This window comes from Pan paniscus, chromosome 13 (assembly GCF_029289425.2).
Source record: "Pan paniscus chromosome 13, NHGRI_mPanPan1-v2.0_pri, whole genome shotgun sequence".
Lineage (NCBI taxonomy): Eukaryota > Metazoa > Chordata > Mammalia > Primates > Hominidae > Pan > Pan paniscus.
This window is the reverse complement of record NC_073262.2, coordinates 102,067,050-102,080,484: the sequence shown is the minus strand read 5'-3', so window position 1 is coordinate 102,080,484 and position 13,435 is coordinate 102,067,050. Positions and strand designations below refer to the sequence as shown.

General features: G+C 43.2%; 1 protein-coding gene across 6 annotated transcripts in view; it reads left to right on the top strand.

Moving 5' to 3' along the window:
- Positions 1–13,435, top strand: part of SATB2 (SATB homeobox 2) — a 195,915-nt gene that overhangs the window by 2,921 nt on the left and 179,559 nt on the right. For 2 of the 6 annotated variants that reach the window (XM_003825320.6, XM_003825321.6), the window contains exons 2-3: positions 1,513–1,593; positions 5,943–6,170. In XM_003825320.6, coding sequence (XP_003825368.1) covers positions 6,002–6,170 — 169 coding nt within the window. In that variant the 5' untranslated portion in view covers positions 1,513–1,593; positions 5,943–6,001. Of the gene's footprint in view, positions 1–1,512; positions 1,594–3,105; positions 3,237–4,248; positions 4,362–5,248; positions 5,387–5,762; positions 5,782–5,942; positions 6,171–13,435 lie in introns of those variants that run through there. The other 4 variants (XM_034954748.3, XM_034954749.3, XM_055108920.2 and 1 more) reach the window with 4 other exon arrangements.

Sequence of the window (13,435 nt, the reverse complement as noted above, 5' to 3'; positions counted from 1 at the left end):
CCTCAGAGCCCGGGATGGCCCAGGTGAGAGCCGAAGTCCCGCGCCCGGCACCCTGCACCCTCCACCCGGGCGCCCAGGCCTACGCTGTCCGGAGCGGGCCTCTAGGAAGGAAGGTTGACCAGGGTCGAAAGCACGCACAACAAAAACTTGGTGTCGACAAAGAGAAATCAAGAAACGTCATTAGAGTGCAGGCCATAAAAGAAGGCCTGACAGAGAGAAAAGGAGAGAAGATGGAAATAAGAAAAACCATACACCTTTAACACTAGCATATAAAGATCTATTGATTTTTAAAATAACAAATCCGTGTTTGTGAAAAACAGGCGGCCTTTTACTAAATTACATAAGGAAAACTTGGGAGGTGGGTGAAGAAAAGGGGAAAAGTCTGAGCAGATTCCCGACAAAAACGTCAGTTAGAAGGAAACTGAGGGATAAAAATGTCCCCCAGATGTGAACTCCATGTTTTGAGCATGGAAGCAAACTATCTCCTAATGCACAAAATGGGTTTTAGATAAAAGTATTTTTAAAAATCAAACGTAATTAAAACAACTCTTTTCTCGTGATTTTGTTTTAAAAAGTTTGGAAATAAACCTTTTGAGGGATACAAAACGAAACCAAACAAATATTCTTGAATCATCAGCAAATTTATTTATTTACTGTTTTAAACAGTACAAAATTCTAGCGAAAGGTAAAACTATTAAAATATATCTTATTGTCGAAATTAAACCTGCTGGAAATAATCGCTTCAGTTGAAATAAGGTCAATACAAAAATTGTGCAGTAAAAAGCGTATGTAATTTGAAACAAAAAAGGCCTTTATTAGAGACAAAACTCGAGAGGACAAAAACCCACACCGGACATACATCACAAAACTTACTAGAACTCTCCTTTAAATCGGAAGAAATTTGTAAAATGTGATATGAAATACAACTCTACAAACATCCAAAATACATTTCTGGTCATAATTAATCGTATCTGACATTTTCCTCTAAGTTTAATGCAACTTTAAATAATTTAGGCTTTTTCCTAACATGATAGATTTTTTTCAGTATCAGAAATGGACAAGAGGAAACTCCAGTAAAGAGAAAAGCAATGAATTTAAAAGGGTGCAGAATCTGAAAACAAACTAACCACAATGTACATTTAATTGTACTTAATTGTATATTTCATTTAAATAGTCCTTCTCAGGGGTTTAATAATTTAGAATCAATAGTTCCCTTCAAAACATAATAAAATATTTACACTTTATAAAATATTAACCGATTAACAATACAGCCGTGTTGTTTATAAGAGTGTAACTGAAGTCCTGCAAATCATGCTGTTGACACAAGCCTGTGAGGTTAGCGAAGTGATCCTTAGCAAAATGTAAATGAAGATCTTCAGACAGTGGTGTTTATAAAATAGCTCATTAATGACTTAGGATTGAATCGCTCCAACCATTCGCATCATCAGATATAATAATAGTGACGAATCAGACAGGAAAGATCCTGGCTAAACCATTTGCATTTTTTTCCAGAAGTACTGAACTCCTAATATCACCAATTCTTCTAAGTTCCTGGACATTGATCCGGAGGAGGATTCGCAGTTCAACATCAAGGTAAGGAAGGATACAGCATTGTTATCGTTGTTGAGATATTAGTAAGAAATACGCCTTTCCCCATGTTGTAAACGGGCTAAGTTTGACAGTGGTAGTTGGCTTTTGCAACACCCCCTTCCCATTTCGACATATTACAGATTGAAGAAAAAGTTTGTTGCTCAAAACTTACAGTTTGTTTCTTTGCAGCCCCAAACCTTTTAGCTACCACCACGGGTTGATTTACTAGACCCACTTTTGCTCTCACCGACTTCGAACTGTGCATTTTCTCCCACTCTTTTGACTGGGGGTGGTATGCGGGGGGAGGATGGGGCTTGATGAAGAAAACCAGGGAAAGGCAAACGCTGCCTAAAACTCCCAGGGTGGCTCCCCTAAGAATTGCTATCCTGCTTGTTTCTTTTCTCGGCTGGGATCCGACCGACTCCCAGGTCGCCTCGGACTTCTTTGGAACTTGGTGGGCGGCGCCTAGGTGCGGGGTTCGTGGTGATCTGGGCGCCGACACTTAGGCCGGGGGCAGGTTTCCTTCCTGGGACCCTTTCTCTTCCAGAGGCTCTCAAGCCTCTAAGCCCGTGCGCATGCCGCCTACCAGGTAGATGCGGCGAGTGGAAGGCAGCCTTGTCCCGGGCACGATCGGCGGACTCAGCTTTTCGCAGTCTCTGCTCCCAGCCGGGATTTACAGAACTGCTCCCGAGAGCGTTTCCCGAAACCGAACTTAGTTTGGCCCTCTGGCGCCGCCGTACAGTCAACGCTTCTTAAGGGGGATCGGTGGCTCTTGCTGCGGGAGATGTGGGAGAGCCCTCGGGGTCCTGGGGATTAGGAGGGAGAGTCAACGTGTGCGGGAGGGACATGAGGTGCAACCAGTTGAGGGGGATTCTCTGGCCTCAGGGCCGGCGGGGATGCGTCCACATTTTCTCGCCTAAGGTCCTAGCGGCTAATGTCCGCCGACGCCCCGGGTATCTCGCGGGGGCTGCGGCCCCTGCCCACGTGCTTTTCCTTAAGGAGGCAGCGCGCCCAAGCGGAATCGCAGGGACAAAAGCGCGGCCAGAGGCCAGCCTGCTCGGCTAGTGCCCGCGCCACCTTAAATGAGCACCGCGGCCGGAGTCGGGCTGCCGGCGGCCGCGGCCGCGGGAGTCGGCAAAAGTTTGTGGCTCTGTTACGCCTTCGCGGGACCTGCTGGGGACGCTCCTGTGCGGCCTCCCCCCGGGCGGGGAGGCCGGGTCCTCAGGGCACAGCTCTGTTGGCGCCAGCAGCCCTGGGCTCGAGCAGCTTGGGGTCCCCAGGAGCCCCAGTCCTGTAGCCCGAGGACAGGCAGCCCCACCGCCCTCGCCGCCACCGCGTCACGGGCTCCAGGCGGCCCGATTTGCGCCGCTCGCGATGTCGCCGGAGCGGCGAGCGCTCCAGCGATGCCATCCAGGGATGCACCCCGCTCTGCATCCACCACGCAACCCCCATTCCTGTGCCACCCACAGCCCGGCGGGCAGTGGCCGTGCTCCTGCCATTCGGGACACCCCGGCTATTGTTCCGGACTCGCGGCCGTGCCAGCTTTGAAGGAGAAGCGGCCTTCCCTGCGCGCGCGGCGGCACGAAGCGCGGCGGGCCGGGACGTTCGGCTCGGCGCGGAGGGGGAGCTCGCAGGCACCGGGAAAAGTTGCGCGGAGGGGCGGAGGCGGTGGGTGGTGGGCGGAGGCGGTGGGTGGGGGAGGCGATCGCCCTCCTATCTCCAAAGTCGAAAGTACTCCGCGCAGTTAACAGAGCTGGGAGCCGAGGCAGCCGCGGTCGCCTCTTGCGCGTCGGTCTGCGTCTCCGCCGGCAGACGCGGCACCCAGCGACTGCCTTGTCGCCGCCGCCTCCGCGCCGGGACGAGTGCGCCTAGGGGCTGGGCGAGGCGGCCGCGCCCTGGACCCGCCACAAGGAGGAGGACCAGACCCTGGGCCCCGGTGCCCGCCTGCGCCCAGACGCACCCACCCGCTGGCCGCGGCCACCGCCTCGCGCCGCACTCGGTTCTCTGCCATCGGTCCTTCGCCGCCTCGTGCACGAGGTTCTCGTCACCCCGCTCCGACCGCCGACTCTCCCCTTCCTCTTCCCTCCTCCCTGCCTCCCACCCGCCCCTCGCCTGTCCCTCTGCCTCCTTCGCAGCCCCGCCGCCGTTGGGTCGCCGTGCTCACAGCGATTGATTGATTGATGTTTAATTTCCTGCCAGGCGGGGCCCCCCTCCCCCCGCAACCTCCCCAGCCCTCCTCCCCGCCCCCCACTCCCCTCTTTTCTTGCGGTGGACCAGTCTGGCTTGGGTTTAGGTTTAGATCCATCCCCCCCACCCCCATCCCGAAATAATCCAGAGACTTCCCCTACCCCCACCCCAAATTATTATTTTGAAGGCGCTAGATCTGGGGACCGAAAGGGGGAGGGGGAGAAATCGGAAACCGAGGACAACCCAAAAGGACTCACTTTGCCTGATGACTCAACGCAACTAATAATCATCTCCCTCTCAGTGTGTCTCTCTCTGCGGCTTGTCAGTGAGTCCGGCTCTGGCTGCTGGCAGAGGCGGCCGAGAGGGGAGAGGCTGGAGGTGACAGCTTGGGCGGCCGCCGCGTTTCCTCCCGCGCGCGGTCCCGGGTCCCTGCGTCTTCTCGGCTCTTGGTGTCACCGGTCCCACCGCTCTGGCCGCGCCTCCTCGCGAGCTAGCCGCCCTGCGAACCGGCAGCCCCGGCTCGCCGCCGCCGCCGCCTCCGGGTTCTCAGCCCTTTCTCTCCAGAACGGGTCTCCTTCCCGAAGGTGTGAAAAGGCTCTTTCAGCCTCCTTCTCTTCCCCCCTCCTCCGCCGTCCCCTCCCCCGCTCGCTCGGGTGTCCCTTTGGAGGAGTCCTTTCCCTCTCCTCCTCCTCCCCCTCCTCCCTCCCCCCATCATCATCATAACAACCATCTCCGCACCAGAAGAAGACACCCTGACCCAGGACCTTAAACATTAGGACCTGGGGAAGAGGGAAGGGGAAGGAGTAAAGAGGAAGACTAGGAGAACACTGCAAAGCCAAGCACCAGAAACTTTCCACCCTGGATTCTCTACTTTTGCTCCATGGACAGAGCCCCAGTCAGCCAAGTTTCAGACAGACCGTGAGCAGTAAGTACGCAGGGCGAGGGCTCCCGCGCCGCGCTCGGGAGTTCGGGGAAGCCCAGGGCCAACGAAGTTCCCTCCCCGCCGCTCTCGGCCTCTCGGACCGCGAAGTCGGGGAATGCAGGCGGAAGCCTCGCCCTCAGCCCTCCTGCTCCGTGTCTTCATCTCGCATCCCTCCTTTCACCTCCCCCTGCCACCCCCACCTTGTCTCCTTGACCCGTGGCGCCGACGCTGCTCGCGCGGCCAGAGCGCCCACGAGGATTCCCAGCGCGCACGCAGTACGGTGCCGGGGTCTTGCTTCTTGCGGGTGTCAGTGACAACGCGAGCGCCGTTTCATCAGGTGTTTCCCCTCCTTCCCCGCCCCCCCACCCCCCCAATCCAGGGGTGTCGAGACCTGCGGCTTCCGTGGGGAGCGCACTGCCAACCTAGTGACCCAGAGGAAAACTTTCTGGAGCGATGTTAAAATTGGGGCGGATGAAGGCTGCTCTTGCACTAAGAATTCAAATGCTTTTTGCTTTTGTGTTTTATATTGAAGAGCTTTAAAAAAGCACGCGGGATCAGATGAAGATAAGAACGCTCCAAAATAATAACGATTGTAGCGCCCGCCTTTGTGATGGAGGTTATTCTGATAAATACCTCCAAGTGTTTTCGGATGCTTATTAATGTGGAATTAGGGTTGATTTTATGCAGGTGTGTGCTTATCTTAGGACTTGCTCCGTATAGGTAAAAAGCGGGTATTCAAGGGGTTCTTTCGCCCGGCCTTTGGCTCCTGCCTGGCCATTCACAGCGCATTTACCGGGTGGTTAATTCGGTTATGGACTTGCGCACACCCCCAACTCCCTTCCCATGTGGGTGGAACGTCTTTTTCTGAAGTTCACTTATTCCGCAACCCTGACCCCGGGACGGGCTAGGCTGTAGCACCCAGGAACGGTTTATGCCAACCCCGTCCCAATGAATGGACCACTTCTAGGCGCCCCTGGGTGCCAACCCCGGCCGCGACCCCGAGGGCTGACTTCTGGGGAGCTGCGACTGGGCAGAGTCGTCGAACCGAGGCGCTGGGCTTCCTGGGGGCCGCCCAGTGTAAGGTTGGGACCGGCTTCCCGGCTCGGGCCCCTCGGGCAGCGTGGGAGGAAGTTTGTGTGGCTGTGGTGCAGCGCTCTGCCACTGGCCTGAAAGTCTATCACGTGTATGAGCGGTTTTCCCTCTTTTTTCTCCCTCCCCCTTCCTCCCCCCACCCCTTCCCTAGGTCCCTGTGCGTTTTATTGCGACCTGCCGGTGGGAACTTTGTCTCCGAGTCGGAGCAGCATGGAGCGGCGGAGCGAGAGCCCGTGTCTGCGGGACAGCCCCGACCGGCGGAGCGGCAGCCCGGACGTCAAGGGGCCTCCCCCGGTGAAGGTGGCCCGGCTGGAGCAGAACGGCAGCCCCATGGGAGCCCGCGGGAGGCCCAACGGCGCCGTGGCCAAGGCCGTGGGAGGTAACAGCCCGGAGCAGGGAGGCGCGCAGCCCGCGGCCCAGTGATAATGGCCCGGGTGTCAGGGTTCAGGTTGATTAGGCGCTGTCGCGGTGTAGGATTACAGGAAGTGAATTCCAGGTTGCCAAATAATGCCCCCGTCGCCTCTCATCTGCAACTGGTAGCTTCATCTCCAGTTAAAACAAGAAAGTGGTTTTACCCAGAGGGTGGCATTTTTTGGGCATTTTGCCACTGTGTGCTGAGGTGTTGGCAGGTTTATGTCACAGCCAGCTAACTGTTTCTAGATTTTCCTAGAGAGCTTTTTAGTGATTTAACTCTTTTGCCTTGCCTCGGAGTGTCTGTTGTAGGGATGAAGTTCACGTGCGTTCGCTTTTAGGGAATAAAATAGTCATTAATGCTCAGGCGAGTACAGGAACAAGGAGAGTTGATGTTACTTTGTAGTGAGGACAGTGCTTCAAGACAGATGAATGACAACTGGGAATATTTCCTGCCACGTGAAATGTGGGAAATAAAGAATCACCATGAATCCATCAGGCCCTTAGAAGCTTAAATGCTGCTGTTGTCTATAAAGTTTAGTCATATGCATTCGTAACTTTATTATGAATTATAGGAGAACAGATAAAAATAGCAAAGTAGCCTTATCAACTAGATGTAGTTTCCCCTCCAAAGAATTTATTAATAATTTTATTTAAAGAAAATATTTTGTAGTTTTTACTACTTAAGCAACTACTTTCTTTTAAAGTTGTCAGGAAAAGCAATCATACAAAATAAAGATATGGGAGAAATTTAAACATTGAAATATTTTGGAGTTTGTATGCCATTTGCTTAGTTGTCTTTTACATGTAAAATCCACAATTCCACATGGCATGCAGGTTTTCTGTGTGTTTGGGATAAATCACTAGTTTAATTTTTTTTGCCTCTAACGTTTTTTCTCTAATAATTTCAACAGTAGCCCATTTAATATTCAATATATTAACTTGTCTTAAATGATATAAAACCTTGGCAAACCTTAATGATAAGCTCCCACCCCCTTGTTGTAAGTGTCTATTGTGTGTATTTCAAAATAGTTACTTACATCTAAAAATGTTCATTCCTCCTTAAAGAGTTGAACACATACGTTTTATAAAATCGTATTTTTTTCTTTTTACTTATTTTGCTATTTCTATTTCTTCATGGTAAATACTCAGGATGGTTTGTCTCAGTCTTTCACATTAATCGTCTCACTTGAGAAGTATTCATCCTTTCAATGTTGTAAGTTAAAAAGTTTGGTGATGGATTCTGGCTTGTTTATCTCCCCTTTTTGGGACTTGAAAATATACTTTATTGAAGCAAAAGAAAACAGTTCTGTGACCCACTTTTTAAAAGAGAGGTTTATTAATTTGTTGTCCTGATACTGGAGCAAATAATGTCAGACTTTTGGCATAATCAGTTAGTATATGCATATAAGAAATAAAAATTCATAGAGTATGATGGTACCAATTATGAGATATGCTAAGTGCTGAAAATGTTTGAAAAAGTTCTGAAACTCCTTGGAGACAGTGTGTTCCAAAGTGGCCTTTGTGGACAGAAAAGGCTTGGACTTAAAATTTTGGTATCTTTCTGAAGATCTAATAAAATTCACTAAATTGAAAGGAGCTGTAAACATTTTAGAATGTAATTGTTAACAACGTGCTTCCCTAAAACAAGTTTTTTCCCCTCCTCTATATCATGTTGAACTATGAAAGAAAGTGCCTTGTTCTGTTGACCAGGGATAACTTTAGTGTTAAATAGTGGTTGGTTTTCAAATTTTCTGAGACTATAGTTCACATTTGAGCCCTTATATGTTTAATATAAACTAAAATTATTATCTTGGTGAAGAATAATAGATTTGTTTCAACCAGCTGCCTTAGACACTTTCTCTTAATTAACTTAATTTAGTAATAGCAGAGGTCTTATTAGCTGCTTCCCAAATTGAAAATAAAGATGACATTATTTTGTCTCAATACATATCGTTTATAATACATGATAGTAAACTGGTTAAAATTGTTTAGTGGAATTTAAATTTTTTTTAAAAAGGAAGCATAATAGTGTGTAAAGAGATTTAGACAACTTTAGAATATAACAACTTAGAAGATAAGATTTTGATAGTACAAAGGTTTCTAATTGAATGTTAACAAAATTATGAGTTTAAGTTTATATAATTTCCAAATGTATGTTAAGATGTTAATAGTTTCTTTGTAACTGTTAACCATGTATACAGTTTGGAGCAAAGCCAGGCCTTTTGAAAAATGCACATTCTAAATTTTAAAAAATGTTTAAAATACATTTCTAGTTAGTTTTTTTATAATTAAAGGATTTTTTTGAACATAGAGTAAATATAAAGTAGATTATATTTCTACCATTCTATGTTCTTTTGTTTAAATTTTCTTTATAAAGCAATATAATAAGCATAGATAACTACACAAGTATTTATAGCTCTGTATCATTTATTACCGTTTTCAGATATATTGCAGTCTTTTCAATAGTGTAAAGATGGATACAATAAAATTTGTCTTAAAAGTGGAGCCAAAAATTTGGGAGTACATATTTGTTAATCTTTAGTGTTCCTCTTTCTTAAAAGCTGTTCTTTTAAAAATAAGGGAGATCAAGTTAATTGGTCGTCAAATCAAATAGCAAGTTATCTTACTGTTTTTGATAAGCAGTGAGGTAAATATAGTTTAAATATACTTCTGAATGCATTGGTTGCAATAATAAATTCTGCTGTTACTCTACTTATTTAGGTAGAGGGAATTTACTGTGTTTTTTGATGAGAACTAAGTATTCATAAAAGAAGGGGCATTACTTTAGTGTCTCAATTTAAATAGAAGAGAGGGTAGATACACTGTCACTGTCTTTAAGGTTGTGTTTTAACAGGGGACTTAAAAGTGGATTGTTTACTATGTGGTTAGCTTTAGAAGACTCTGTTAGAAACTAGATGTTTTGCTTTGTCTTTCCAACACTTTCTGGGATGTTTTTACTCTTATCTGAGCAGTGTGTTTTAAAGCATGTATGTAATAAAATGTAAGTGCTCAGATGTGTATGTCAGTCAGCTTTTACAGACGGTCCTTAGGAAAAAAAAAGGCTAATATCTCTTTAAAAAACATATGAAGGCTAGGAGAGAGTTTAGAGCTAGCAAGAGCACCATGGTGTTGACAGCTTTATATCCCTGCTGGGTAACATTCACTTACTAGAATTGGCGTCCCCTCTCAGCTAGTAATTCACTCCATAAGGATTTTGAAAAAGGATGATTAATGGTGGGGAAATTTATATTTGTGAAATTGTTGATTAAAACTTACAGATCTATTTGAAGATTTAGGAAAAGAAGGGATTATTAAGGATGATGAAAATAAGAATCAGATGATCCTTTTTACCACTATTAGCATAAGTACCTAAAATGTTCTGCTGTATGGAATGCTTCAGCCACGCAACTTACAGCATAAAATGAAAGTGATGCCAATCAAGTTTCCAGAGGAAGCAAGGCATTCTGCTTTTCTCCTGGACTGCTGAAAGGTGCTGGCCAGTTGTGCTTTAATAGCAATAAATTATTGTGCTTCATTCATTGTTAACACAAGCATTTTCATTTTTTAATGTTTGGCTTAAAGAAGAACTTTCAGACAGCTTTATTTAAACTGAATGAACAGCGCTTGAATATACCAGATGGTGTATTTGCTGATAGGAGACATTAAACATCAGAAATCTTTTTGATATTTTTCATTTTCCTATGAATTTTTATGATTTTTTGGTGTTAAATGTTCTACCTTTTAGGGAAAAATATTTAAACATTGAAAATATCTTTTAGAGAGATTTGCTTTTTTTATTAAAAAAACTTGCTTATTTCTGAAAAATAATTCATGTTTTATAAGTAACAATTTAATTTTGTTGGCATACTGTCTGTTAAAGTTATCTTATAACTAGTCTACCTGAAGTACACCTATTCGTGCTACCAGGCAGCCCTTTCAAGAACATAACTGTCTTGTTGCAAGGGGAAAAAAATCATTATGCAGTACACACTGATGTATTCAAATAGGGAAGCAAATGTGATCAAGATTGTTAGTCAGGGCCTCATTTAAAGCTGAACATTGTCTACAACAACAGTTAGTTTAATTGTCTACATGTGGAACACTTCCTTTTAGATGAAAAGAAATGCAGTTCGGGTCAGGTGTAGTCACCATATCAGCAACAGTACAGAGACATTTAACTTTTTGAAAGGAATGCAGATATGAAAGTATAGATAGGTATATATTGAGATTATAAAATACTTAGAAATATATTGTTAACATGGGCAAAATGGAGAAAACTCCATTTCCAAGGATGAATATCATAATATTTGTAGGAAGTACACATTACTTCAAAAGAGAAAAGATTGTATTTCCCCCTCCTCACTTTTTTTTTTTTTTTTTTTAAGGTTTTAAGATCTTTTAAATAGAATGAACTTAGGCTTTGGGGTCATCCAACAATCTAGCCTGTCCTCTGTAGTTTTGCTGAGGTAGAAAAATAACCCTTCTCTAAAGTGTTTTTAGTTCTTGGCCTGTTATTAAAATAAAGATATACTTGGTTAAAAAAATATATGCAGTGGAACATACACATTAAACAGAACATAGGGTATCCGCCCCTCAAAGTCCTGAGCATAATTTGATGTTTCAAGTAATTTTGGAAGCCTTATGTTCCATCAGCAGAAACCCACTGACCGTTGTATACTCAAGATCATCTGTAGTGCAGTGTGTGTGTGTGTGTGTGTGTGTGTGTGTGCGTGCGTGTTGGAACTACATAGATGTCCCTTAAGGCATCTGTTTTTTAACCCCTGCAGAAAATAAGCAATATCATCCTTTCCCAGAGGGTTGTAACCAGCAAAGTCTGTACATATGAGATATCCTGTTTGAATTCTTCTTTTCTTTCTTGAATTTTGTTTTAACCAATCTATCTCTGTAGAGAAGGGAAAACAGACTAATCATCATCTATTAGATAGCTAAGAATATGAATTTGAGTCATTTTAAGTATATGGAAATCAGTTTTATTCCAGGCAAGACTACAGTAATTATTTGGTATATCTGACAAAGTAGTAAGCAGTGAAGTTTGATGGTTATAATTTAAAACCCCTATTTTTCTTTCTTTTTAAAAAGTATTTATTATAGAATCAGCATATATGTATATATTTAAAAAGACATGTTAAATTTACAGGGCTAGATGAATTCCAAATAGTATTATTTTCTTGGGTTATACTTATCTTTTAAAGCTTTTTAGGTTTCTGTTGGAATAAAATTTCTCACCATTAAAATGTTTCTTATGACTAAGAACCCACATTAGGTGTGTAAAATATGTACATTGTTTTATTTCAGAAAGCCAAACTTTATCCTATATAGCATGTAAATTAATAAAGAATTCTTTATATTGTTTAATCAGTAGGCTTTTAAAAAACCTATATAACTAATATATGGTAACATAGTAATTTTTACTATCTTCCTTACATGAATACTGAGATACAATGGCATTTTGGAACATATTTAAAGATGGAGCATTTGACAAAAGTTGTATGTGTAACAGTTTGTCAGTGAAAAGTGACAAGTGGGAAATGACAAATGAAATGTTGGCACCATCACTCTTTATTTTGATAAAAATGTCTCAATTTGCAGTGATATAATACTGTTTCATATTATTTCATGAGTTGTGTGAGAATGCATAAGGGGAATTTAGATTTTGTGAACGGAAAATTAGCAGCCCAAACTCTCTTTTCAGAAGCTTTGGCAGCAAGTTCCCCGTCTCCCCCACTCCCCAAGAATAAGAACAGCAGTGAAATGTTGGATCTAACCCATACATTTTAACTCATTATTTTTTGGAAAAAACAGAGAAATAACCTAAAATGGTTTCGAGTAGGAGACCTTTATGCTTAACTCAAAAAAATGAAGAAAAGAGTTTGCCTTTTAGTTTCTATTCTTTTCTTTGTAGCAATTTTTAAATGAATGATTTGCCTCTACTGACTTTGATTGTATGGTCTTTTTTCACTTCCAATCAACACTGCTCTCCAGCATTAATTTAGGGTGCCAGTAAGGAGAGCTGTGAATTCCTGTTATTTTAAAATGCAATAGAGGTTTTGAAAATGTCTGTGGTGAAAATGGATTTTTATATACAAAAGATTCATCATCCTACTACTTAAATGTAATGTGATAAATATTTCAAAGTCAAAGTAGATGCCCTGAGTGGAACTGAGGTATGACTAAAACAAAAACCAGTTGAGGACTTGCAGAGTTTGAAAAAAGCACAGTTGTAGTCACTATAGTATGCTATTTTCCGTTGCTCTTTATTGTTAGCAATTAACCAAACATTATTTTTCTTCTTTTATGTAGAAACAAGCCCTGTAAGCATAACATGCTACAGTGTTTTTGTAAAAATGTTCCATGGTGGAGTTTTCAAAATTATGGAACTCTAGCTATATATATTTGTTTCAATTAACAGAATTATTTTGCTTTTTAGTAGCAAGTGATTTAAGAATTGTGGTAAAATCAGTATAATTAAGTGGCACTGAAAGGCTACATCAGAAATTGCATTCTACAACTTCTGTATCTTTTGCTGCTCAATTAAAAAGTTTTACTTATTTCAGATTTTTAAAAAAGTAGATAAAAAGACATAATATGGAACAAGTGTGCTTTAGATATATAATTATGACAATAGAGTTTATGGCATGCATTTTTTTCCCCTTTTTAATTGATGTCCTTTAACTTAAACAAGTGGATGTTATGGTTATTAGTTTGACAAATGCCTAAAATGCAGATAAAAGCATGAATAGAAATTTTAAGAATTTGAAACTTGCAATAAAGTTATCAGCAAACTATGTCAGTTTTATAGTAAGCATATTCTTTATTAATGATTATGACACATAGGACAGGAAAACCTTCTGGGGAAATATATTTCAATTTTAGTTGCTCCTGGTACTGTTACTCACTAATAGTGTGTGGGCATATTCAGTTCTGCTCTTACCTAGTAGCCGTATCATTGGAATGGAGTTCTATCATAGTACAGTTGGTTATTAAACTGTAAAATAACAACAAAGATCAAAAAATTAAGGGGAGGCACTGCAAGCTACTATTTATCAAAAGGGATCCATTTCAAACCAGGGTAACTGGTGCCCACTGATGGTTGCACAGTTACTGAAATGTGCACAGCAGCTCAGTGTCTTTCTTTTGTTTATTTGACTGAAGACTTACACAGATATCTATGTATATAATATATAAAATAAGAAACTCTAGTTAGAGCAA